Source organism: Vitis riparia, chromosome 7 (genome assembly GCF_004353265.1).
Source record: "Vitis riparia cultivar Riparia Gloire de Montpellier isolate 1030 chromosome 7, EGFV_Vit.rip_1.0, whole genome shotgun sequence".
Classification (NCBI taxonomy): Eukaryota; Viridiplantae; Streptophyta; class Magnoliopsida; order Vitales; family Vitaceae; genus Vitis; species Vitis riparia.
Genome location: NC_048437.1, coordinates 25,792,863 through 25,820,626, shown reverse-complemented (window position 1 = coordinate 25,820,626; position 27,764 = coordinate 25,792,863). Strand labels below are relative to the sequence as shown.

At 36.3% G+C, this 27,764-nt stretch overlaps 3 protein-coding genes and 1 pseudogene across 6 annotated transcripts; 2 read left to right on the top strand and 2 right to left on the bottom strand.

The window, feature by feature from the left end:
• Positions 1-4,828: 4,828 nt before the first annotated feature.
• On the top strand, positions 4,829-8,184 carry LOC117918531 (S-adenosylmethionine synthase 5). Its single transcript, XM_034835252.1, has 2 exons — positions 4,829-4,934; positions 6,636-8,184. The coding sequence occupies exon 2, from the start codon at positions 6,645-6,647 to the stop codon at positions 7,818-7,820; it is 1,176 nt and encodes a 391-aa protein (XP_034691143.1). The 5' UTR covers positions 4,829-4,934; positions 6,636-6,644; the 3' UTR covers positions 7,821-8,184.
• Positions 8,185-8,338: 154 nt separating this feature from the next.
• LOC117918532 (major pollen allergen Ole e 10-like) lies at positions 8,339-10,265 on the bottom strand. Of its 4 annotated transcripts, none has more exons than XR_004651882.1 (4): positions 10,002-10,156; positions 9,491-9,522; positions 8,754-9,012; positions 8,339-8,633 (listed from the first exon to the last, which is right to left on the bottom strand). XR_004651882.1 is itself a non-coding variant. In XM_034835254.1 (4 exons), the coding sequence occupies exons 1-4, from the start codon at positions 10,243-10,245 to the stop codon at positions 8,605-8,607; spliced, it is 432 nt and encodes a 143-aa protein (XP_034691145.1). In that variant the 5' UTR covers positions 10,246-10,265; the 3' UTR covers positions 8,339-8,604. The 4 variants fall into 4 exon arrangements, 3 of the variants coding, with proteins under 3 accessions (XP_034691145.1, XP_034691144.1, XP_034691146.1); XM_034835254.1 differs by lacking the exon at positions 10,002-10,156 and adding an exon at positions 10,167-10,265 and having other exon boundaries at positions 9,458-9,522; XM_034835253.1 differs by lacking the exon at positions 10,002-10,156 and adding an exon at positions 10,167-10,265 and having other exon boundaries at positions 8,339-9,012; positions 9,458-9,522.
• A 1,078-nt stretch (positions 10,266-11,343) lies between these two features.
• On the top strand, positions 11,344-17,008 carry LOC117918197 (annotated as a pseudogene).
• A 1,102-nt stretch (positions 17,009-18,110) lies between these two features.
• Positions 18,111-27,618, bottom strand: LOC117918903 (squamosa promoter-binding-like protein 1). The gene is made up of 10 exons (XM_034835875.1): positions 26,379-27,618; positions 25,865-26,046; positions 23,750-24,348; positions 22,488-22,562; positions 22,289-22,396; positions 22,075-22,192; positions 21,776-21,917; positions 21,483-21,633; positions 19,745-20,380; positions 18,111-19,083 (listed from the first exon to the last, which is right to left on the bottom strand). Exons 1-10 carry the CDS (start codon positions 26,969-26,971, stop codon positions 18,637-18,639), a joined length of 3,051 nt encoding a protein of 1,016 aa, XP_034691766.1. The 5' UTR covers positions 26,972-27,618; the 3' UTR covers positions 18,111-18,636.
• Between the last annotated feature and the right edge of the window lie 146 nt (positions 27,619-27,764).

Below are 27,764 nucleotides of genomic sequence, written 5' to 3'. Positions count from 1 at the left end.
AGCATACGGCAAATCAAGATGCAAAAAGAAGCAAAGATGGTCCAAGCTAAAGAAAGTTATGTGTTAACCTCTAAATCTGAATTCAAGAGACCAACACCAACTCTAAAAAGGAGGTCGTACACAAGCATTGACTTGGTAATAATTCATAGAACTTAAACCTATGAAAAAAAAAAAACAAACAAACAAACAGTATTTCATTTAAATTAAGAGAATATATGTTTTGATAAAAAAAATATACTTGTTACAATTAATAAAAATAATAAATTTGATAATTGAAAAAATAATTATAACGTTTTATTAAGAAATAAATTAAAAACTTCCCAATATATTCCAAATCTCTTTTAAGTATTATTTTCAATTAAAGAATAATATTTTAAAAGAAAAAAAATACCTAATAGGTTTCAAAAATCTCCTCAAATGGTAAATTTAATTAAGGAATAATATCTTTAAAGAAAAAAAAACCTATACAAATAAGGTTCTTTGAAGGCTCCCAAGACAAATCACAAGAAAATCTAAGTTTCAAACTTTAAGCTATTCAAACTCTCAACCTTTCAAGCCAAGCCGAGATTCAAATCAAGTCAAGGTCTAAGTTATGAGAAGACTCAAAACTAGATTAAGTCAAAATTCAAATTAAGCTCAAACCATTCGATATCAAACTTCTTCAAGGATTAGATTAACAACTATAAACATGATTTTTCTTAAAGAGAAATTTGTAAATATATTTACTAAAAATATATAAATATATTTCCCGAAAATAACATGTAATAGATCATACCAACAACATCCCTTGAAGAGATTAAAAATCAATGGACGCTTCTAATAAGCACAAAAAATATACAAAGAAAAGAGAAGTCATCCTTCATTATCTCCCAACTCTTTTATTAGAGATGTTTTTTCCTCCTTAATAATGTAACACCGAAATGCTACTCAAAGTTATCTTAAATAGATTGGTAGAATGATGTAGGATGAATGTGACAAACGATGGATGAATTAAAAGTATCCCATACAAAACGTTTTGAATGCCCATTATCTTATAATAATATCATGATGCATATGATTTGAGTTGTTTTTTCCTTCTCAATATAGCATCTATAGTAGTGTGAGTCACGACACTTCCCATGCGCACGCCCACGCCCTTGTTGGCATGTTCCATGTTGATTAAAAGAAGACTCTTGCATGTATGTTGATTAAATATTTTATATATTATTCCCAACGAAATATTACATGTTTAATAATTAGGTAATATTTGAATTTATATTTTTTTATATGATTATTATTTGTGTCGGATTTAGTTTATCTATATGGTAAAATATTTAGATTTTGACACAATCCAAACATGATCCATCAACACAAATTATTATTATTAACTTTCAGATAACATTTATATTTGGCCTATATAAGAAATATTTTAAAATATTTGAAGTAATAATATTTATTTATATATTTAAAATAACAAATAAGTTATATTTGGTTTTAAAAATCAATTACACATCAATTTAATCCTTAAATTTTTATTTATTTTTTAAGATATGACAATCACATCTACTATGTATATTAATTGAATTCAAATGTCTTGAACAATAACCATACTCCACAATTGCCATGTTTTATTTTCCATGTTGGGTTTGTGTTCCGAGTCTGTCTACCAACCAATCCATCCATCTTGAGAAATGGAGCGTGTGAGAAGTCCACTAGGAGCAGGAACCAGACAGGGCACTGCACCAACCTTTTGGGAATTCCCCAGAAAACACACATCCGTGACCTGTCATTGGGAAGTGGGAACACCACCTATCAAATCCCAACTGCCGCAATACTTCCCCCTCAGTTGTTGCCACGTCCATTTGGGCTTAGCCTCAGCCTCTTAGCCTTCAACTCAGTGCCGCTGGTGGCTCGGTGTGTTTGGTCATCATTCACCAACCCCCAAATCCAACTCTACGAACCACGATTTTCTCAGACGGGAGTTGGTGAGGTGGAGGACTTTTCAGGTCAGTTAGGTATTAAGTTTTACCCTACGCTTCTAAGTCTTCTGGTTGTTTGACCAATTTTGGTTGGGAGTCGAAGTAAAGCATAAATTTTTTTTTTTTCAAAATACATACACTTTGAAAATAAAATGGTCAAATTTCTTTAAAATGTAATATTTTTTAAATGGTGTATGTTTATATCATTCTCCCAATAGAATAAGTGAATTGTCCAAGCATGATTGTACTAAAATTATTAATACCCTTCATGAAAACCATTTCATATATTTTTTAAATTAAAATAAAAATATTTTCTAACTTCAAAAAAATATTTAATAATTTTTTTATAGGAAGCTCTTTTTAAAAATTTGTTTTGATAACTTTTGTTTTCAAAATAACTTTAATTTATTTTTAGTCATTTTAAAACTTTTTAAAAAAATATTACTAAACAAATCCATAGTTTCTATTATAAAAGTCATGACAAATTATTTAAAAAATTACTATTTTTAAATTCATGAACTATTGAATCTTCACCCATACAAAAAAAGAAATATGACACTTTCTTTTAACCTATTCTCCAAACTTTCTCTTTGATCGGAACTCATATCACTTGTCTCCATCTTTATTATTTTTGGCACCACCTTCGGTGTTATTATTGCTTATTGATATCTTCATATCTTGAATGGTTGAGACCAACTTTGAAGTGGTGATGTTGCTTCAAAGATAAGAGAACAAAAGGCTCATGTTGATAACTTCATTATGCCGTGCTCAAGTGGTTTCATATTTTGTCATATGAATAAAAAATAAATAAAAATAAAAAATTATTTATTTAAAATTCACTTCCTTAATAAATTTTTTTTTCAACCATTTTGTTCAAACATTTTTCTTTTTTTACTTATTTTTAAGTTTTGACCAGGACAAAATATGAATTAGTGCTTATACTACATTATTTTAATTAAAACAGATTATTAAATTAAGTTAACTTCTTTCCATTTGTTGGATTTTGTAGATATTTAATAAAACTTAATACTTATAACTTAATAATTTAAATTGATCTTAAATTAAATTGTTTTTAAGTTATTAATTTAAAACTTATTACTTATTTTTAAAATTTATTTTAAGTTATTAAATTGACATATTTATACTCATTAGTTATAATTAATATTTACTATTAAAAATATTTAATTAATATTTATTTTCATAAAAGATGAGTAATTTTTACTTAATACTTAAAGTCATTTTTAATTTTAAGATATAATATTAAGATATTTTACCAAACATATTCAATAACTTAAATTATTAAGTTATTAAATTACTTTTAAGTTAGTTGATTTACCAAACATCCTTCTTTAATTTAACTTTTACCTTTCTATATCCATGTGAAATGAAAATGTAAATGAAGTAAAATTTATTAAAAATTACTTAGGGTTCAATACACTTTATCCTCTCAACCTATCTCATGATTTGCACATTGCCCCTTTAGGTTTAAATCGAACACATTGCACCTTAAGCTTCTTAAATTGCAGCATTTTGCCTTTTCACAAGGTTAGTTTAGGCCGTGATTGATTGATAAAGGGTAGATTTTTAAATTCCTAAATCCAATAAGTCTCTCACCCCTGACCATGTTTGGCTGAGAAAATGTAAAAACAAAACAAATCAAAGTTTTTAAATTGTAATATCCATCAATGTTACTACAATTAGTTAACATAGTTAAGTTGAGTAAAGATTTCAATTTCCTTATAGAAACCAGATCAAAGAAAACCCATAATAACTTAAAATTCCAATCTCTCCTCTTTTCCTTCACTTTCTTAACAACCAAACAAGAAGAACATGTAAAGTCAAGCCACCAAAATCCCACCTTTCACCAAGCATTGCACATACAAACAATTTCACCCAAATGTGCACCATTCAAAATCAATCTAGTAACCAAAAACCAAAAAAAAAAAAAAAAAAAGTCATTCCAATAATCACACAAAAAATTGCCTATTTGCATACCCCCAAATTTCAAAACTCCAAGCTCCCTTAGCTCCTTCTTCAGAGGCGAAAGATCTATAATGCATAAGAAAAGAATCTATGATTAGGGTTTGAAAATTGGAGTAAGAAGGAGGAGAAGATAGTAAGAAGACGAAGACAAAATGTTAAAATTGTTGACCACCTTTAAGAGAGCGAAAATACTGAAAATTGCACTCAAAATAGGGTTAGGGTTTGACGAAGACAGAGAGAGGGAGAGTTGTTTGAGGATTTTTTTGATTTGAGAATTTACAAAATCTACCTTTCATTAGTTAGTCACATGTAACACGTGATATTTTTGTCTACTTAAACTAATACCAACGAAAAAAGTAAAGTGTTGTAATTTAAGAAGTTTGAGGCGTAATCTGTTGGATATTAAACCTAAAAGGATAATGTGCAAAATGATTACTTAATATGGGTTTAATTTCCAAATTAATTTTGACACTTTAAAAGCTAAAACAAAACAATTTTGGGTAATTGTGCGTAAGTGGAGCCAAGATGACGTACCTCAGTCTCACAACTTCAAGCGAGCCAAGCCGACGCCATCAGCCATCAGCAATTAAGCCGATAACCGGCGAGAGTTGGTGAGTAACCGCCTATTGCCTGTAACATCTACTCCCGTAATAATTATTAAATTAAAATCACGAAAAAGTCATGCAATTACAAGACCCTAAAAGTAAAACACACACCCGAACAAAGCGGTGTCGTTTTCACTTACCAACCTTCACCAATCCCAGACTATGAATATCAGACATCCAACGGTAACAAACCCTCACGAAACTCATCACCAACCGTCGGATCAAGATTCCACCCAAAAACCCACAGAATCCCACTTCTCAGCCGGTACCCGGTCTCCAGATCCATTCATCTATAAATAATGGTGCAAAGTCCTGAGTAGTTGAACTCTCCATCCATCAACAGAGCAAAGCTTGAGATCTGCTCTCGCACTACTCCTCTTTATCTCAGGTATTCTTTTTCTCTCCGCATCATCTTCTTCTTCGTGTTTTGGAGTTCGTTTGTGTGGTGATGCTGCAGAAAACAATGTGTTTTTGTTTTCAAAAACGCTCTCGGAGTTGTTTTCTGTAGTGTGATTGACTGGATCTGGTTGTTGTCAGCATTTATTTGCTTCCTGTTTTGCGTTTCTGGGGTGATACTTCGTTTCTGAGTGAGTTTGATTGAAACAGTGGTAGATCTGGTTTATTTTCAGTAGAAGTTTTGAAATTTGGAGATCTGGAAGTTTGTGAGTTGTGATTTTGGATGTTTACACATTAATGCTGTCGAGCAACGTATAATAAATGAATTATCTTAATTTCGTGAAAGGATAGCGTAAAATGGGTTTCGTAGAGTGCTTTTGCAGAACTTGTAAGCAAGGACACTGAGATTTTGAGCTGACTGCAATTTCTAAGCAATTGTTAAGTGAGTTTTTGAGATGTAGTATTTGTTTGATATCTCACACATTTTCGGAGTGTTTTTCTGTGTAAAGCTGTTAATGTTTCTCCTTGTCTGTTTCGTTCTTCAACTTGATTTTGACACCTTAGTCTCTCAGATCTGATGGTATTTTGGAATGTTGTGTTGGCTAGTTTACGGTAATTTAGAGAAATCTCTGTTCTCACAGGATGGACTTGTAGAATGAACCGTATTGGGAAACAAATGGTAGGACGTGGTATAATGCCTGTAGGGAAGTCTTTTGTAAACAAAGAATGATTGGTTTTTTGGATTGATCGTCAAGAGCATGGATGGTAATTTTTCGAAAAATCGGCCGATTTAATAGTCGTGTCTATTCACGAGGTTCCGGATGGTATGGCGTTGCCCTTCCAAAAGCTTATTTGGGGAATGCATTATTTTTCATAATCTTAATAGTGCTCCATCTCTATAGCTATTCTCTTCTCTTCGAAGGATTTCTTTTAGTAGTGTCCATTTCTATTTTGCTTATACTTTAAGGTCAGGAATTGTTCGACAATTAATTCAGGGGTGGATATGCTGTTGTACCCCAGTTGTGGAGATTTCAACTGCCAGTACGAGAAGTAGTATAATGGGTGTGTAGTGTATTACTAATTACTGAAAAACGAAAATGTAGAAGGCTTTGCTTGGATCTCAGAAAAGATGTGGGTAAAGGAAGTTACTGCTAAAAATTTTTTATGAGAGGAATTCTTCTTTTACCTAATTTTCATCATTTTCCGAGCATTTTTCATATTCTTTTCATAATCCAAATGTAGCATAAGAAAATCTCGCAGAAGTCTCCTAAATTTTGCCAAAAGAATAATATGTTTTTGTAGTTACAATAAATTTACTTGTTTTTCTCCAAGCTGATGGAGTTGACCACTATGGTTTGTAACACGTTTTACTGCGTTCCAGATTCCTTACAACTTTATGTCAAAACAGTAAAGAATCTGCCCTTTTTCCTCTTTAATTATTCTCCTGGGAGTAGACTTTTGTGGGTCTGATTCTCTCTCCTGGTGAACTCTGACCCTCCATAGTAGTGAAATGATTCTGACATACCATGTGTCAGTTAACCAATCATGAAGAACATACATGTTTTTTTATTCTTTCTAGTATATTCTTATCAATAGGATTTGTTTATATTAACCTCAATAAAGCTTCTTGTCTAAGGAGTTATTGTTCATCAATTTATACTAAGGCATGCTGTTGTGCTTGTGGCCTGTGTAGCTTGAAAGAATGGAGACCTTCCTATTCACTTCTGAGTCTGTAAATGAGGGCCATCCCGACAAGTTGTGTGACCAGATCTCTGATGCAGTGCTTGATGCTTGCCTTGCTCAGGACCCTGACAGCAAGGTTGCCTGTGAAACATGCACCAAGACCAACATGGTTATGGTGTTTGGAGAGATTACCACCAAGGCCGATATAGACTACGAGAAGATTGTCCGTGACACATGCCGCACCATTGGATTTGTCTCTGATGATGTGGGTCTTGATGCTGATAACTGCAAAGTCCTGGTCAACATTGAGCAGCAGAGCCCTGATATTGCCCAGGGTGTTCACGGTCATCTTACCAAGCGCCCAGAGGAAATTGGTGCTGGTGACCAAGGCCACATGTTTGGTTATGCCACTGATGAGACCCCTGAACTTATGCCTCTGAGCCATGTTCTTGCTACCAAGCTTGGTGCCCGCCTCACTGAGGTTAGGAAGAATGGAACCTGTTCATGGCTGAGGCCCGATGGTAAGACTCAAGTCACTGTTGAGTACCACAATGAGAATGGTGCCATGGTTCCCCTCCGTGTGCACACTGTTCTCATCTCCACCCAGCATGATGAGACTGTCACCAATGATGAGATTGCTGCTGATCTCAAAGAGCACGTCATCAAGCCTGTCATTCCTGAGAAGTACCTTGATGAGAAGACCATCTTCCATCTCAACCCATCAGGCCGCTTTGTCATTGGTGGCCCTCACGGTGATGCTGGTCTCACTGGACGGAAAATCATCATTGACACTTACGGTGGCTGGGGAGCCCATGGTGGTGGTGCTTTCTCTGGCAAGGACCCTACCAAGGTGGACAGAAGTGGTGCCTACATTGTCAGGCAGGCTGCCAAGAGCATCGTAGCAAATGGGCTTGCTCGCAGATGCATTGTGCAGGTCTCTTATGCCATTGGTGTTCCTGAGCCCTTGTCTGTCTTTGTTGATTCCTATGGAACTGGAAAGATTCCTGACAAGGAGATCCTCAAAATTGTGAAGGAGAACTTCGACTTCAGGCCAGGAATGATTGCAATTAACCTTGACCTCAAGAGGGGTGGCAATGGCAGGTTTTTGAAGACGGCTGCCTATGGGCATTTTGGAAGGGATGACCCAGACTTCACCTGGGAGGTTGTGAAGCCCCTCAAGTGGGAGAAGGCCTAAGCTTTTAAAGATTGATCAAACCCTGCCGTGCAATGTACTAGACTTATTGGGAACAGATGAATAAGGAATCGCTCATGAGTCTCAAAGGTTCTCAGCTGAAAAGATGTTCTCCTAAGGTGTCCTTTTCTATTTGATGTGTTTCTTCCCTTATTTTTTTTCTTTAATTTCTTTCTTGTTCTTTTCTAAATTTCATTTTAATGGTATTTCACTATTTTGTTACCTTCAAATATGCCAAAAGATATATGAGAATTTTGTCATAATTGATGGAATTGGATTGTACTAAGAAGTCTTTGATGAAGAAAATGTCAGCATGGCTGTGACACAATGTAGTAACATGGTGTTTCTTAGCAGTTTGAGTTCCTTACATCGTGTGTTTATGTAATGGGTGATTGTGGTAGATGGTGTCTCAATCATATATTGTTGACCTGGATCTCCAGGAGGCATGGTAGGCCCTTTTAAATGGCTGTAATGGGTTGATGTCTAAGGCTCATTCCGTCGATATGATGAGATGAAATATCTTGTGTGAACAGAACACTCGAAATGAAGTGATAGTGTTGCTTCCTTAATAAAGCATTGTTGGATGTCCTTAATAATGCTTTTATTGGGTAGCTATTTGGAGGGGATATCAAAGCAGAGTTGCTGTTGTTTTGTTTTCACAGCCTCTTCATGCTCCTTGAGCTTACAAGGAGCATTGTACAAGATACAGCAGGCTAAGTTAACAACTCTGATTTATTTAATTGGCATGTCAGCATGCATGTCTTCCCTTCGCCTGATTCCGGATCTCTCAAACTTGATAGATGCAGCTTCCAACGGCTGCCAAAAGACATGAAAAAGAATTTGAGATATGAACTCAAAATGACTATTAGGGTTTTTAGGAAGACAAAATCTAACAAAATTCCCTGTTGTAACACTGTTTGAGCATTAGACACTTACATGGATCAACAAGAACGATCATACCAGTGCCATTAAAATGGCAGTTCCAGGTGTGCTTTCCAGCAGCCTTGTAGTAGAGATTCATAGCCATTGAAGCATGTGAAACTGCATTATTTGGATTAAAGCATTTACCACCAGGTGCAATGCCAATGCAGTCAACTCCATTTTGCTTGCAGCTGTAATCAATGTTATCATAAAGCTTAAGATTATCGGTTGAAGGCTTGGCGATGCACCAAGATGGCTTATCTCCGTTTCGGACCTGCCAAAACATTTTACAGACTACAGAAAGGAAAACCAAAACTGAAAAATAATTTCCTGTGACCACATGGTTAGATTTATGGACACTCAATACTTCTTTCTTAAGGTAGAAAATCATGGTCATTATCTCCTCTTTTCAAGGCTTGTTGATTCTTCAAAAACTACAGGGTTATAGTTATTCATTTAAAATGTAAGTGACAAAAGTTGATTGATGGCAGTCTCACATTCCTTCTTTATATGGATTGCTCTTGGGGAAGAGATATTACAAGGGAGCACTTGGGTTGCTTCAGTTAAGTGGCATCCACTTTAGCTCATTTATTCTTTTTGCTTGGCATTTGGCATTAAAGCACTTAAAAACAGAGATCAGCAATTCATCCGATATTACCCTAATGGATATATTGCAACTTATCTTCCCACAAACCAATCTATCAGAAGGCCATACATACCAGTGGCAGGAATTGAAGTAACACTGAACTTACCAGCTTTCCTTCATCACCACGCGTCCTTGACCCTGCATTGTTAAAGAACCCAAATTTAGAGTTGTGAAATTGTAGGGTTCACTGACTCAACCCTGACTCTGTTTATGTGGTTCATGATCCATACATTAATGTGCAATTATTGAAACATGATCTTAATATGAAGCCAATACTGTCCATAGACCAAAAAAGAGGAAGATTAGGAACTCTACCTAATGAGCTAGAATAATGAGATATCTTTGATAGTACAAAAATGAATCAAAACATAGTTGTGAATGACACTAGATGAGAAAGAGTGAAGAGAGCATCAATCATCATTGGTGGACTGAGCCTAGAATCAATCATCCAACGGCTGCAAATTCACTAAAATTCCCCCTTTCTCATTGATCTAGTGCAGAGAAAATACAAAAGGTGAAGAACCCACCTCAGTGGGCCTAGTAAGAAGCAATGCAACGGAGATGAAGAACACACCCTCAAATAATGAACCTTGAAAAATATAATACTAAAATCTTACACAATGGTGATAGATCAAATACATGCCCATCTCTAGCATCCTGTTTGTAAATGTGGTGTGATTGAAAGCACAAGATGTGAAGTCCACCAAACAACCCTCCAAAGAGAGAAAAGTTGAAGGCCAAACACAATGAGTTAAAATGCTTAAAGGTGAGCAAAAACTCACCTGCACAAACAGAAAAACACAGTATAAAAGTGAAGGCCAGCTGAGGAAGGAATGCCAAAGGCCCTTTTGCCATCTCCATTGTCACAACGCAGCTACAAGATTATAATACAAGTAAGACTATCAAAGAGAGTATTAAGGAGACAAGAACAGTGGACGATGTATGTATATTGAAATGAGGGATGCCTTTGGAGATGGGTGGATTGTGAAAAGACAGTAACTTCCTTGAGAAAAAGGGGTTGCAAGAAAAGAGGTGAGGGTAAAATTGCACAAAATATAACAGTTGTTTGCCACTATGATTTACCAGGAAAAGGCCAAAAGATTCTCTGGGCAGTGATTTGCCGGAAAGAAATGCTAATTGGTTGGGTTTAAGGAATAGTTACAGAGACGGACAGCCATATAGAGAGAATAATAGGTCTGTTTCTGCAGCACACAGATTACTACAGTTTCTGCAACTTATCTGTGCACTGCATTAATGAGCTTAAGCAGTGTATGTTTGGATGGAAATGCAGATTTTACAGCTTTTTTCAATTACTCACTCAGTGGCTTAATGGGTTAGCTTGACTTGAAAATCCAATTCAAGCCCAGTTGTCTGTGTCAGAGAATTGGCCCAAATCCAAGTGGGGAGAGGAATTTCATATCCTTGTTGACCCACATTACCACAAAGCCATTGTGGATGCCCTCCTAAAGCTCCCTGCTAACAAGAACCCATGGCTCAAATCCTGCGAAAATGATCCTAAAGAACATCAAATGATTTTTCATAGCCAGAACATTGCCTTAACCATCTATCCCATGCTGATATTTGTATTTTGTTAATATTTTCAAGACTGCATTGGTATTTTTTGTACTTTTGTGTGACTTCCGTTTTTAGGGTAATATTTACTTTTATCCCCGTGAATTTGTCTCATTTTAAATGTTTTTTATTTTAAAATTAAAATAAAATTATAAAGAACTGGCTATTTGAAATAATTATCTATAAAATGTTTTTCTAAAAAGTACTACAAGTAATTTTTTAACTTTTAAATTTTGTCAGATATTTGAATTTTTTAAAAAGTGTTTTATACTAAAATTGTTTAAGCACTCCAAACAAAAACTAAGGCGCTGTGTAGGAAGTGTTTCGAAAAAACAGTTTTTGAAAATTGTTATTTAATGTTTTATAGAACAAAATAAAGGCTTCTAAATTCTGACGGAAGTAAGTAGAAGAGAGAAGCAAGCTGGGATTATTCCAGAAGCAGACATAGACACTTTTATGAAGGTAAAGAATTTTATCTTGTATCATGTTCACTAGGTAGTGGCAGCTTGGTCTATTTTCCTTTCAGCTATCTCTGATGAAAACCTGCACTAACAGGCAATTTCAATCAATGGTTTAAAAAGGAGCCTTCAAACAGACTACATCTTGAAGATGATTCTCTTTACCAAATGCAAGGATCAGTTATGATGTTACTACCGTCCTTGCATTAATTGATAACAATTTTTCCACCATATTTTTGTAAATCAGATACTTGGGCTGGATGTTTGCGCTGAAAGGATTGTGGGAGATGCGATGAAAAGAGGAATTTCAGGTGGTCATGGACAGGCATAGCTAGTACTGAATTAGCCAGGACATTTCAGGTGGCTCCTTAATTCTGTCATTTTACAAATCCCAGGACATTTTCTTGATAGAAAAAAGTAGCAAATTATATGAGATCTGTGGTTTCTGAAACATATGGAGCTAGCTTTGAGATAAAGTTTCCAATGCATTTGACATATTCTTTGTCATAATGATTCCTCAATGTTTTCATCTGCCAGGAGAAATGATAGTTGGTCCAACAAAAGCTCTCTTTATGGATGAAATGTCTACAGGCTTAGACAGCTCTACCACCTTTCAGATTGTTACTTGTCTACAGAAACTAACACATATTACAGAATCTTCTATTTTGGTATCACTTCTTCAACCAGCACCAGAGACCTTTGATCTCTTTGATGACATTGTTTTGATGGCAGAAGGAAAGATTGCATACCATGGCCCTCGTGATAACGCACTGGAGTTCTTAGAACATTGTGGTTTTAGGTGCTCACCAAGAAAAGGCATTGCTGATTTCCTCCAAGAAGTACGTCCTTCCTATGTAATTTACTCAAACATGTTCAAAACAGTTGCTTTGAACTGATGCCATATCTATATTTATGAAGGTAGTTTCCAAAAAGGATCAAGCACAGTACTGGTACCCCAAAGATCAACCTTTTAGTTATGTTTCTGTTGACAAGTTTGAAAGTATATTCAAGGAATTGGATTTCATGTGGGAAGGAAACAAGCTGAGGAGCTCTCTCCCTTTCAATAAAGCTAGTCCTCAAGAAATGCTTTGTCATTCAGTATTTACTCCTTGAGAAAATGGGATCTATGTTGGAATTTTTATGTGTGGACTTACAAAATCAATTTGATAATATCATAAATCAGTGTTAATTTATTTTTGGCATTGTGGTCCATAATGGGACTGGACACATATTGTTGCTTGATTTTTTATGGGCTCACCCTAATTCACTTGACTGACCCATTAAGTTAAGTCGTCCAAATAAAGTGTGTAATGTGTAATATATATATATATGAATTTATTTATATATATAGAGAGAGAGAGAGATGTGTGTGCATTTTGGAGAGCTATCCTCTTTTCTTTTCTTTGGAGAGCACTCCCGGCAAACACACACACACACTTCACTTTGGACTGAATTTTGGGAGGCAAGGGAAGAACTCATTGATCTCTCATTCTCGGACCATCATGCACCCGGAAAGCAACTTATTGGATATAAGAGGAGAAGAAATGGCTTCCCATGGCATGAACCAAGGTAACCGGATGAATTTTTGCTATTAAATGCATGTTTAAATGTTAACATGTGATCCTATGCTATTTCAATTCTCTTCAATTGGTATCAGAGCAAGCATGGTTGACATTTGAACTGCAATTTTGGGTTAATTTTTTATGTCTCATTTTCTGGTTATGGAAGACATTTTTTGGGGTTTTTTTCGTTTGGTGTTAATTCTTGGTTTTCAAGCCCGATTGAGGTTGGAGACTTGTAGAGAATATTGTTTGGAGCAAAACCCATCAATTTTTGTGATTTTTGGAGCTCATTTGATGATATTTCGAAAATTAGGGCTTGTTTGATTCTTGATATAATGCGTTTTTTGTGCATTTTTTTGGGTTTGGATTGAAGGATTGATGTTTGAGGATGGAAATCTATGTATTTTTGTCGAAAAATGCGCAAAATTTTGGGCGAAATTTTTTTTTTTTTCTTCTCCAGAACCAGGTCGTGTTCAGTTGGAGGAGAAGATGAACAGTACCATGCTGACGTCATCATGACGTCATATAAAAATAATGACATCATGATGACGTCAGCATGGTACTGTTCATTTTCTCCTCTAGCTGAACACGGTCTGGAGAAGAAAAAAAAAAATTACCCAAAATTTTGCGCATTTTTCAACAAAAATACATAGATTTCCATCCTCAAACATCAATCCTTCAATCCAAACCCAAAAAAATGCACAAAAAACGCATAATAGCAAGAACCAACCAAGCCCTAATTTTCGAAATATCATCAAATGAGCTCCAAAAATCACAAAAATTGATGGGTTTTGCTCCAAACAATATTCTCTACAAGTCTCCAACCTCAATCAGGCTTGAAAACCAAGAATTAACACCAAACGAAAAAAAAAAAAAAAACCCCAAAAAATATCTTCCATAACCAGAAAACGAGAAATAAAAAATTAACCCAAAATTACAGCTCAAATGTCAACCATGCTTGCTCTGATACCAATTGAAGAGAATTGAAATAGCATAGGATCACATGTTAACATTTAAGCATGCATTTAATAGCAAAAATTCATCTGGTTACCTTGGTTCATGCCATGGGAAACCATTTCTTCTCCTCTGATATCCAATAAGCTGCTTTCCGGGTGCGTGATGGTCCGAGATGAGGGATCAATGAGCTCTTCCCTTGCCTCCCAAAATTCAGTCCAAAGTGAAGTGTGTGTGTGTGTTTGCCGGGAATGCTCTCCAAAGAGAAGAAAAGAGGATAGCTCTCCAAAATGCACACACACACTTCACTTTGGACTGAATTTTGGGAGGCAAGGGAAGAGCTCATTGATCCCTCATTCTCGGACCATCACGCACCCGGAAAGCAGCTTATTGGATATCAGAGGAGAAGAAATGGCTTCCCATGGCATGAACCAAGGTAACCGGATGAATTTTTGCTATTAAATGCATGCTTAAATGTTAACATGTGATCTTATGTTATTTCAATTCTCTTCAATCTATTCAAAGCTTGCTTGGCTCGAGAATGTCTAACTCTTCTTTCAATTTTCAATTTTATCTATAGCTTTTATCTTGATTAGAAAAACTGCAATAAAAGGATACTCCATATTGAAAAAATAAACACTCTATATTGGCAGGAAATTACTGGGGTGCCCAAATTCAATGCAAACCGGAACCCTGCATCATGGATGTTACAGGTTACTAGTCCATCAGCAGAAGCTCAACTTGGTTTAGATTTTGCCCATCTCTACAACAAGTCTCATTTATGTCGGTAAGCTAAACATGACTCTGTTGAGATCCCAAGTTCTTTGCATTGAATGATATCTGAAAACTCATGTAGTTCTAATATGTCACTCCACATTGTCAAACCAAGTGATGCATATTGTTTTCTGTGTAGGGAAAACAAAGAACTTGTTAGGAGACTGAGCCTTCCAACACCAGGTTCAAGAGAACTACATTTTTGTACTCAGTTTCCCCAAAATGGATGGGAGCAATTTAAAGCATGTCTCTGGAAACAGCACTTGTCCTACTGGAGAAATCCTAAATATAACTTAATCCGCTTTATATTCTTAATCTTCGCATCTGTGTTGTTTGCAGCACTTCTCTGGCAGAAAGGACAGAAAATGTAAGCCCTTTTCAGATTCAAACTTTTTTATGACCAGTTACTCAGACTTCATAAATTAGTAAATCACACAGCATTAGGAAAAGGAGTCTGTTATATGAGTAACAACCTATAGGACTGATTGACACCAGCTGCTGACCTGAAGCACAGTTACTTAATCTGGCTTAGAACACACAGAACAAAGAAACAAATGCATCTCCTTAGAATCCTCCTATTATTATACAAAATATTCCAGTCATACTTCGAATGAGGAGACCTACCAAGCAGCAGAACATAAAAATGCCTCTTTATGGAGTTACCTTCTTTAAACATTACTTACATTTAAGCTATTCACCTAAAAGCTTCTTCAGCTCCTCAACTATAAATCATATATATTTACATAGTTTTTCAAGTAGAATCATAAAACTAGTCACATTTACACAATTCACCATTTGCCAATTCTAAACTTCTGACTTGATTGATAGTCTATTCCCATTCCCATTCCTAATGAAGTATATATACATATATATATATATATACATATATATATATATATATACATATATATATATATATGCAAACCAAATTGAAAGCTTCTGTCTTCCATAGGTAACTAAAAAAGGGTAAAAAGAAACCTCCCATGCAGTCTAAACTAGTGTAACACATTCTGTCTAGGCATTGCAAACCAGCAGATCATTGTCCCAAGCAAGAATAGGACATCCAATCTCGCATTGTACTCAATGATCTTACATAAAACAGGCATCCCCTGAGACAAGCAGCTATGATTCTTATATTCTCCTACATTTTCTCCAAAGAGAAACTTGGTTTAGCCCCATACAATTTTTAAACTTCCAATGTTAATGCTGTTTGTTTTTTCAACCAATGTGCTGAAACAATGGTTGTTGTTCCGAAGAGATGGTGAACAGGAGTTATTCAACATAATAGGGCCAATTCTCATTCTCATTCAATTCTTAGGAATCCGCAATTGCACAGCTATTCAGCCATTTATATTTACTGAACGCACTGTTTTATACCGAGAAAGGTTTGCTGGAATGTACTCTTCATGGGCATATTCGCTTGCACAGGTTTGGCCCGATTCCTGGATCTTTTTTAAGCATTCCTCCATTCAACTAAAACCCCAATTACCAAGCTATTAAAAATAATGTGAATTTTCTTTATCTGATGTTGCAGGTCACTATTGAGATTCCATATATATTGCTTCAATCTCTTTTGTTTGTGACAATTACGTATCCAGCAATAAATTTCTACTGGTCAGCCTATAAAATGATTTGGTATTTCTACTCCATGTTTTGTACATTGCTCTACTTCAATTACTTTGGGATGCTGGCTGTTTCATTGAGCCCCACTTTTGAAGTGGCTTCTGTACTGACAAGTCTCTGTTTCACCCTGATGGGTTTGTTCACAGGGTTCATCATACCTGGACCAGTAAGCCCCCTCTATATCTTCTTGTTGGTATCTCCATTCGTTAGTCAGCCATTGCCTGTACACAATTCTTAAAATTCATGCATTTGTGCAGACACAAGTCATAAGGAATTTTCACACACAGAGAGAAAAGCCTATATGCTATCAATTCAGCTAAACCAACTGTATTTTATGTTTGCTTGCAGCAAATTCCAAAATGGTGGGTTTGGAGTTACTGGATTTGTCCAATGATATGGTCCTTAAAAGCTCTGGTCACTTCACAATATGGAGATATAAAAAGGGAAATATCAGTATTTGGAGAACCCAAATCAATCAGTGCCTTCTTAAAAAGCTACTATGGGTATCACCATGAGAAGTTAGGTGTTGCAGCATTTGTTCTGTTTTCTCTTCCACTAGTCTTTGCATTTGCTTTTGCATTTTTTATTGCAAAACTCAACTTCCAGAGGAGGTAAACATGTTCATCACTCCTTTGTAAGCCATTTGTCTGAACTCTTAATTTTGACAAAGACTGTTTCAGACCTTCAGTTTCAAAATAAAAAATAAAAAATTGGATGATTTGTGCTTAATATCTAGGGGTACAACTTGGGCGGCTGACTCGATTCAAACCGAACGCAACCCAATGTTTGGGTGGACTTGGACAATCATTTTCAATAGTTGGATTAGGCTTGGGTTAGGTTTTTTCAACTTGAACTCAATTTGGGTAGGACTCAGGGTAAGGTTGAGACAACCCGAACCTAATTTAATATTCTTATAATATTTATGATGCATCTTATCCCATATAATAATATTCATTTTCTTTTTTTATTTTAAAGAAAAAAAAATATCAAATTATATTATATCATATGTTTTTCATTATTTTTAGAAAATACATAAATTTATATTTATTCTTTTATTACTACCTTGAAATTTTGTCATATTTGTTATTTAAATTTTCATATAAATACATTAAAATAATATCATAGATAGATTTTGAATTATGCAACCTGATCAACCTAAGTCTAATATGATCAACCTAAGTCTAACATGTTCAACCTAAGTCTAATATGATCAACTCGAGTCAATCTTAAACAATCTGAACTCAACTTGAGCTTAAAAAAATGAGATTGGGTTGGATTTGGATTGAATACCTCGAATTAGAGTTTGGATAAGGTTGAACTCAAGTTGGTTATTTCTTAGTTTGGGTTAAGCTTAGATTAGTCATCAACCTAACCAACCGAAAGAGAAATATAGTCATATTTATATATATATATACAGAAAGAAAGAAGCGGACATGTCAGACGGGGAATGCTTACTCAAATACAAGATTCAGATAAGGCCATGAAAGATTGTAATTGGTTGGGAAACTCATCGTTTTCGAATGGATGAACCCTCGTAATAGCTCAGCTTTAAAACAGAGGATGTATCAGGAGATCTGAAAGCTTGCATCACCTCCTCCTTACCCTGCTTATTTGTAATTGACAAATTGTAGTCAGGCCGTTTGACTTGGGTACTTCAAAATGATTATATTTTCTTCCTAAAATAATTCACTATAAATTAAAGCATTTAAATTTTCATTAAAACATTATCTACCAAACATACTCATCAGTGATTCCCCAAGCACCATCAAAAGTACTTTATTGATTATATTAAAAAATGATTGCTAGGAAGAAACACCTATCAAATGTAGCTATGAAGGGTGATCTGCTCCCTTTTCAATCACCATTATAGAACTTACAATTAAGACATGCATTCAAATTCGAATGCAAATGGTGTTGCTGATCACATTTCAGGCAAGTCCACAGTTGGGTCAAACCTATATTTGAGGTAGCCATCAAATGATCTTCATTCAGCATCTTCTACTTCCCCAGAGAAGTAGACACATAGATATAATCATTTTTCTGTCAACAGAAGCTTGCTGCTCATGGAAACTCATAGGTATCTCAAAGGTGCCGTGCTGCCTTTTGTCACGAATGAAAGAGATGTAAGCACTTGATGTCTGATGAAAGAGCATACATTTGGATAAATAGGTAGATAATTTTACTGGGTTCAAGGTCTATCCAAAGCATAGGTTCTACAGGAAATCTCAACTTTACAGTCTATATATATTAACTCGTGCAAATACAACACCTTTTAGATAGATTTCATCAATTTGATAGTTAATTTGAGCTCAGCTTGTGCCATAGTCCAACAATTCCCACCGGAAGGGAGTAAACACGTATAGAACTTCAGGTGAGCTTTTAAAGAGAAGTGCTACACAGACACAGACTGCAGCTATGGCCACCATTGAAAGCATTGCAGGCCTGTATAACAGGGATCTGCTGGCATTTCCATAAGCCACCTTGTGATTGCAACGCTTGCACTGCTGCTGTTGAATGGGTCTCAATGTGGTCCTTTCAATCTGGAAGCCGGTAGTTGCCTCATCATTTTGCTTCTGGTTCACACTGCAATCTGAGAGATGGCTAGGCACATCAACTACCACATGCCCATTTCCTAGTCTTCTGTTGATCTTCTTCTGGACCAGGTGGATGTATGAGTAGTGCCCTCGTAAACGAGCATAATCTTCAGGAGTGAAACCTGTGCTGTCACGAGCACTCTTCCATGCTTCAACTCCCACCTGAACCAAACAGACTCATCAGTATCTTCAAAGAAATTCAAATAAGGCATAATGTTCAATTTTCACATTATTCTCCCAAATGTTAATTGGAAGGCCTGATCATGCATTTGTTTTGGAATTGAGACAAATTTAGACAAAAGTGAGCAATAAATTGTGACATTATAACCACTCAAAATACTGAACTGGTCATTCGACCACTTGGGAAAGCTTGAACCAAGTAGTGAAATCAGCAAATATTTTGTTCACTCCTAGACAATTTAAAATATGGGAGTAAAACCTAAAGTCAAGCCAGCTGTTAAATTTGGTTTAATTGTCTATCTCTGATCATCCCTTTACAATAGGTTTGTTATTCTTGGTTTAACAGTTAAACCAGGTGAATGAGAATTTCAAAAGCAGGAAGATGGTAAGACCATAGATTTTAATTTTTCTTTCCTGTGGGGAATCAAACCAGGAACCTTGCACAACCCCACCCCAATCCTTTGCCACTTGAGCAGGTCTCAAGGGCTGGAAAGGTCAAACCATGGATATGGTGGTCAGATTTAACAAGGGCAACATGTCAAAAGCATTTTTGCAGGTCACAGGGAAAATAAGCATCAACCCCAATGAATTCCCCAATTCGAAGGTTCAGAAATAAATTACATAAACAAAGAGAAGAAATTACCATTCCAGGATCATCAGTCAATGCATCCAATACATCTTGGGAACCATCCCTACCAGCTGCAATGTGGAGAGGTGTCAAACCAGCAGGTCCTACCACATCAGGCCTAAGCAAGAAGCTTGCATGGCCTCCATCAACCATTGACTTATCATCAGATGCTAGTACATCAGAAACTCTCTCAGGGACGTATCTCAACAGGAGTTCCACCAGAGGCCTAGAATTTCTTCGTACAGCTCTGTGAAGAAGACCCATCTCCATGAATGCAAGCTTCAAGGAAGGGTACTCTCCTGCACCCACAGTACCATCAAGCATGATGTCTAAGAGTTTCTTGACAACAGCACACCAATCACGGTCCATGGAGAACTCCATCAGCCACTTGAACCGTTTGAAAGAAAAAAGGTCTGCATTAGGATCCAAGTGACCCAATCTGGACTTTAATTGACTTCTATGAAGAAGCCAACCAATTTCATGTATAAAGTCCATAGCTTGATTCTTGGTTTCCAATTTTCCAGTCCCACAGCCATCTTCATCAATGTCAGTCATCTCTATCGTACTCTCAAGCATACAGATCTCTGAACAAACATCCTTCTCTGCAACTATAATGGGAAAGAAGCTGCTGCTGAGACCGTGATCTTCAACCTGAATAAGATTGATTAAATATAAAAAACAGCTTACACAGAAGGCATATTTAAAAAAGAATCTATCTTCTATAAACAACCATGAGGTGAAAAAGAAAAAATGAAATAGAAAAATACTCGCATACATGGGTATACTTATGCATATGTTTATGGAGATCCACAATTGCATACAAATAAAATTCTTTTGTTTTTTGAGTCAATTCAAAAAACACCACAACAAACACACTCCAAAATCCACAGTAATATATACACACAAAAAAATGCAACCTCTCTCTCATAACAGCATATTTAATGCAATTCCAACAACACCCTCACTCACAAACAGGAATCTAATTCTATTTCAAATACATAAAAGACAAAAATACCATCAATAGCAATGAAAAATATCATATTGACAGCAACTATGGACTCTTCACTCAGTTTCTAAGGATATTGATCTTCATGGCAAATTAGTTAGTGTTACTTCACCTTATTATGGTTTCAACAGATGAAAATAAGGCTATTTTAACCTACACAACAGGAATGAGCATTAAGTGCTTCAAATAAGGCTTCAAAGGGGCCTCCATACAGGAAAACAAACTATCATAGATGGGTAAAAACAGATTTGAAAGTTGTCCATGCCTCATCAGGGAAGTTGGGCCACCACAAATGCACAGCACTTAATGGGTCCATCAATTTTGGCCCACTCAGCAGACATGTAAACATATGTCCTTTTCTTCCTTTTTAAATGTTTTATAACATGCCTCTTCATAGTGAAGAAAAGGAATTTCCCAAGCCAGTGGACCCAAAACCAGTCAATTAGACATATAGCCTTATACAAAACAACCTATGGCTCATATCTTTATATTTAATGAGCTTCAAAAGTACCCTAGTTCATACAAATACTTCCACCACCCCAAATCCAAAGACACACACACACACTTTCTGTTCATGTACCTATCAACAGATCTGATGTTATTCATTTACACCCATAGCAAACTTTGTCAGATTAGAGGGGGGAAAAAAGCATGTACAGCATCCTTAGATCTAATGCTACCGCATTGATGGCAAATTTTCAGAGAAAAAAGAAGATATGGTATGAGTAAAATAAGAAGCCACAGCACCTCAATGAATCCTCTTCCAGTCATTTTGGGAATAGAGCAAGAGAAGTTGAGATACTGGAGCTCATCATGCTCCTTCACACTATCAATATCATCCATTAACTCATGAGTTGCTTCCTTAACAAGATACTTTCCTTCTAGTGCACAGAGTAACCTGGAAAAGGAGATGAGAGAAACACAGATAAAAAAATTCCATACTGAAATCAAATCCAAAATCCATATGCAATTTAATATCACTTCTGAGTATCATTGCCAAGAATGATGCAATACGCAGTTACGGAGATGAAGGTCAATACCTTGTGGCTGGCCGAGACAGGTTAAAGCCTTTAACCAAAAATTGAGCTTCCTCAGACATAGATATTGCAATAGGTTTGATGCTTAAAATTTTGCTATAATTATTAGTCTTGAGAGGTAAGGACATGTCTACAACAACCTGACCTGCAGCATAGAAAAAGATGGTAAGAATTCTCCATCTTCCATCCAAAAGTGCTGCGACATATCAACATTTGATGGCATTAATGAGATAAAATCAAAGGAAAAAAAAAATCTAGGGGAAAAAAAAAGGGGTGGGGGGGGTGGGGAGGGGAGAACAGACCGTTGTAGATAAATGCTATTTGATGCTGCACTCTAATATACACCCATCCAGTTCTCCAGAAAGTGTCATTTGAGACATCCAGAAGCCTACTCAAACTGGAACCCAGATCACAGCAAAGCTGTATGAAGCAATCAAAACATGGAATATAAGTTGTATTGCCTGGAAAGAGAACTGTAATTACATATTTTTGTGTTTTCAATAAGAAGAAGCTTACCTCCTCCCATGTGGACTCAGGTAGACGAAGATAAATTGTTAGAACAATACAACCAGGCCTAATGTAGCTCTCAATGTCAGTAGGACTATGAGATAACCAGTCAAGAATCTGGAAGTCCAAAAATTTTACACAACTCAACTTTCTGACAGAAGAAATGCCAAAGTATTGCACTCAAACAATTTTAAAGCATATGATGTACCTGTGCTCGCAGAACAAGAGGAAAATCATTTGGTTCTTTCCCAAATAGTTTGAAAACAATCCGATCGGTGCGGCTCTGGAATGAGGAAGGAAAAGATTACAGAAGATCAGACAAATACCGTCATACATATGATTCCTCCAAACATTCATCATCCACAAATTGAAGAATGACTATGAAGCAACTTTTAAGGGCAGATGAGATCAACTCTATGCTTTAGCTAAATGGGTTAAAATTTGTTTTAACCAAGCAGGCAGGTCTCAGACAAAAGAAAGCAAATCATTAATAACAATCGTCAGAAAAACTAAACATTCAGTAACCAAGATAACCCACCACGTGATTTAGTTGTTAAAATTGTGGGTAAAGAAAAAAAAATGGAAATTTTAGTAACTGCCTTGGCATCAGAATGGTAGTTGTACAATTCTTCATTTTCATATCTGCAGACAAGGATCTTCTCTTATGCATAAGATGTCCTATGCATTTCTGAACCATTCACATGTACATGAATGTAGGGCCCACATTGAGAATCAACTTGTGGATGGTTCAGATATGTAAAGGACGTCATGCAGAGAAAAAGATTAGTTAGGTTTTGTAATTGACTTTTGCTCTTCATTGACCAGATTATATCAGTTATAATATCCATGATAAGACGACAATGATACTTTGGGAGAGAAACAAGAAAGAAGAGAAAGAGAGGAGGGGGTGGAGATGCAAGGAGAATAAGGGAAAGAATGTGTAGAACTTTGATTCCATGATAGCCACTAATTTTACATTGTTCCATTATTTCTGACTGCAATGAAGCTCTCTCTCTCTCTCTCTCTAAAATGTAAAATAAGGAAATTGGATGATTGTTTATGTCCAATGAAGTTTCTCCTACTAATGAGCACTCTGTTTGGTAGGCTGGAATCAGAACACAGTGACAGCATATTTAGACATCTTTTGAGAGAGGACAAAGGAAGAGCAAATTGATCTATTTAAAACTAAGGATCCCTAATATAGACACATAACTGGACAGTTCTACACCACTATACAAGTTCTACATGTCTACTTCTAATGCTTCAAGACCCATGTTTTTTATAAGGCTCAGGTACAAGATGTTCCTAAAAGGTGGAAAATATAAATAAAAATAAAAAAGTTGCTCTAATCTGCTCATTTCAGCAAAATCTTCCAGAAGAAATAAGAGGAAACTCAACAAATCTACTTAAATTATCAAGTGCCACAGATTGAAACAAGCAAGTAACAGAAAATCTACTATAAAAATATACCTGAGCCTCTCCACTGGAACTAGAAGGTGACTGGGCAGATGCTGAATCAGAATTGCCACTTGTCTGAGGTGGACTTGATTGATGAGAGTCTTGTTGTACCCATGAGGGACATTCAAGAGAACCAGTCCCCAGATTCTCAGGGACAGGTGATCTCTCCAGATCTTCCATGCCATCATCTGAATCAATATATATGTCATTCAAATCAAAATTATTCAACTTGATCTGCCCTGCAGTACTGTCTCTCACTTCTGAGTAAACTGGCAGACTGTCTTTAATAGGGAACATAATCCCAGGCTTTCCACAAGAAGTCATTTGCATATTTCCAACCCTAGCATCATCTGCATGTACCCCTTTAGGCGGAATTTCAGATTCAGGTACCTTGAGATGTTTAATAGGCCGTGGGGGAGCTTGAGAACCATTTGGGAGCAGAGCCGAAATCACTTCTGTATTTCCAACAGAAGTCCCATCATTCAGCAGTTGAGATTCCTGAAGGAGCCCTGATATGTTTCTACTCCCATTTGTACCACCATAGCTGGCAAGGCTTCTTAAAAGATGGGACAGCAAATCCTGATCCTTAGTCTGATCTGATTTATTATTGGCTGCAATTCATGGAAAACAAAATCACTGACCAATAAAATATGCTGATCATACCAAAAATTCAGAACAGAATGTAACGAACAGAATTAACCTCACAGACAAAGCAGCCAAAGAATCATTCTTCATTTTCTTCTTTTTTATTACAAATTGTCATAGTGAGAGAAGGACAAGAGAAAAGTTAAGAATCAACAAGTTATGATTATCAGTTTAACATGTATGGAGTTTCAAAAACCATTGGTTTCATTTTCATTATGTTACTAACACCAAAATATGCAATTTGTGTGACCTATTAAATGTAAGCTCACAATCTATCTCATCATAATATGCTAAACACGATGCAAGAGTACTTATTGAAACAGCTGCAATTACAAAACAATTCATCTTGAAACCTGAAAACTGGCTTGTGTTTCCATGTACTAGAAGAGAAAAATAGTTTTCCAATTTGTGTAGTGAATGGGCCAAAAAAGAATTTTTTTTTTTTAAAAAAAAAGTGCTTTTTGCACTGCCTTGGACTGCATTTAAATCGCTGCAAGATAGTGGCTCCAGGATAGAGGTTTCAACTTTACAAGCCGTACAGTTACTATGACTCACAGAGGGCACACTGTAACATAGAAAGTAAAAATTAAAAAGTAGAAACAACAGCACAAAACAAGGCCTTCTGATCAAGGGGAAAAAATTATGATCCACTTTGCTTTTGTCTGAGTAGAGAGGAACCATTCTAAAATCTTGATAATGTTCTTCACTCAAATGCCTGTGTTTGGCAGTGAAGAGCAAATTCAACAACAGATAAGCCATGAAGTCTGTACAGTTAATGATCATTAATAAACTTAGGGAAGTCACAAAAAGCGGTACCCATGAGCAGGCTTGTCCCTTGTTTAATCCTTCAGATAAAGCATGTAACAACAGATAAGCCATGAAGTCTGTACAGTTAATAATCATTAATAAACTTAGAGGAGTCACAAAAAGCAGTACCCATGAGCGGGCTTGTCCCTTGTTTAATCCTTCAGTTAAAGCATGTACAGACATCAAAAGCATCAGCTAAATTCAACTAATACCAATCACTAAAAGGTGGCTTTTCAATGTATCATTAACCAATTCACTTCATCAACTTCTAAGAGAGGCTTCAGATTCTTAACTTTTAACATGATTCACCTTATCAAGTATCAAAATCATAGCAAGGATACAATGAAAGAATGTGAAGGAATGCTGTTAGGAAATAGAGATTTGATAAAGAAAATGGTAGTTGATGGTGATGTACAATCACAGGTAAGTAATACAAAATATGAAAAACAACAAATTAAGGAACTACCATCTCATCCTCCCATTTGCTACAAAGTTTTCAACTAAATACTATGCCCACAAGGTTCATAACAAAATGATTAAACAAGCAACTTCCCAGCAATCTAATCTGAAGTTTTATTGCACAAAGTAGCAAAACAAGGGAGAATCAAAATGATCAAGATACTAAGAGAAGAAAAAATTCAGACAAAATAGAGGGAAAAGTGTTGAGTTACTCACAATGCATGTTGGAAAGTATCCTCAGTAAACTTATCAAGAGATAACCACTAGCCTGATCATCATTCAAGGAATTTCCATTACCGGCAGCATCTGGATGTGTCTTCCTCCTCCGTTTATTATGGCCAGCTAAACGTCTCCGACAACTCCTTTTCCCCTCATCAAACTCTTGAAGGACATGAAACCTGCCAACAAATTTAAAAATAGCATCTAAATGCAGAACCTTTTCCAGAATCAGGTTTCCATAAAAGAAACCTTTTTTCCATAGATATATCTGCATAAAAGGAACTTCTGATGTTGATATAATAAACTTATCAAACTAGAAACTTTAGGAAACTCTAGGAAGCCAAAAGGCAGTGACTTAGATTGCATTGCACAAGAAAAGGATTGATTCAACAGCTTGGATCTCAATGCAAGTAAAATGCATAATAATACAACATATTCTACTAGATTGTACAATACAATATAATAGACACATATATTAACAGTTTGTGCGATCTGAAGAACAAAAACTTACCTACTACACTGCTGACAGAATCGTTGCATCTCATTTCCCACCAGGGCGCGACCAGCCTTTGAATGCATCTCACAGACCTTATGTCGTCTGTGATAATCCTTGGCTTTGCTTAGATCAGCCCCACAGTCCTCTACCTGACAAACAGCGCGACTGGAACTAACTCCAGCCAATTTGGTCTTCTTCCCACTTGTCCCTTCCCAATTTCCCACCTCCCTTTCAGAAACCGAATGTCCATGCCCACCAAGCTTTAGAGAAAGAGTCCCAGTTTCATCATTGTCGTCTTGGACAACGATAACCCTCCTACGTTTCTCCAATTCCCTTTTCCTTTTCTCAATTCCAAGATTCACTTCATCAGAACACGAAGAAGAACTGTTAGAGGAGCCCCCAGTCACTGGAATTGCCGAGCCATGTGGGAAAAATTGCTGGCTCGTGTAATCTGAGGGCACTGGATTCATGGGACTGGCTATGAAAAGATCACCATCCCATTTCCACTCATTCGAATCCCATTCCGAACTCCTCTTCCCCATCACACGCAAATCAGAAGTCCCAATACCATAGAAATGGTGAGCTTCACCCCCAATTTTAGCCTCCATTGATCAAACCCAGAAATCACAACCACCCAAATCCACAAAACAGAACCCCAAAGCAGACGACAACAGTACAAACCCAGAAAAAATAAAACCCAATTCCACAGAGATCAGAGCTCAAAACCCCCAAACAACACAAACCCTTACTTCAACTAATCAGCCTCAGTTCTCCCCCAAAAGTCCAGAAACAGTACACCCACACACCCATGGTTCCAATTCAGAGCAACCCACATGCCCAATTGGCCCTAATCACCAAAAACCCCTTCAAACTCAATCAGACAAACACCCAACACCATCAATCCCAATTTTCAGCACCGACTCTCCACATTAAAAAATTAAAAACAAAAAATCCACACAACCCCAACAGCCAAGAGCAATTCAACAAGTAAAGCACAAAAAGAACACACTCACAAGAAGGAAAGCAGCGAGATCCCCAGTTGCCGGAAGACACCGGAAAGCAGGCAGTAGTGAAAGAGAGTCAAGTTGAGAGGAGAGATGGCGAAAGGTTCGGAAGATGTGAAAGTGCGTGGCTTTGTTTTGTGGGAGTACTGTGGAGGAATTAATCAATTAAGGTCAGGCCACCACCACCATCCCCAAACCTCCTGGGTCCCACTCCTCACACCGCGTGTTTCTTTCTATTAAAAATTCCCAAAACAAAAACTAATAATAATTTGTACAATTATGATTTATTCATTTCAGAAAGAAGAAACTGGAGAAAAGAAATAAAGAAAAAAAAAAAAAAGATGCTTCACTTTTTGTTGGAAAATGGAGATGGGTTTTGGGCACATGCGGCATCAAG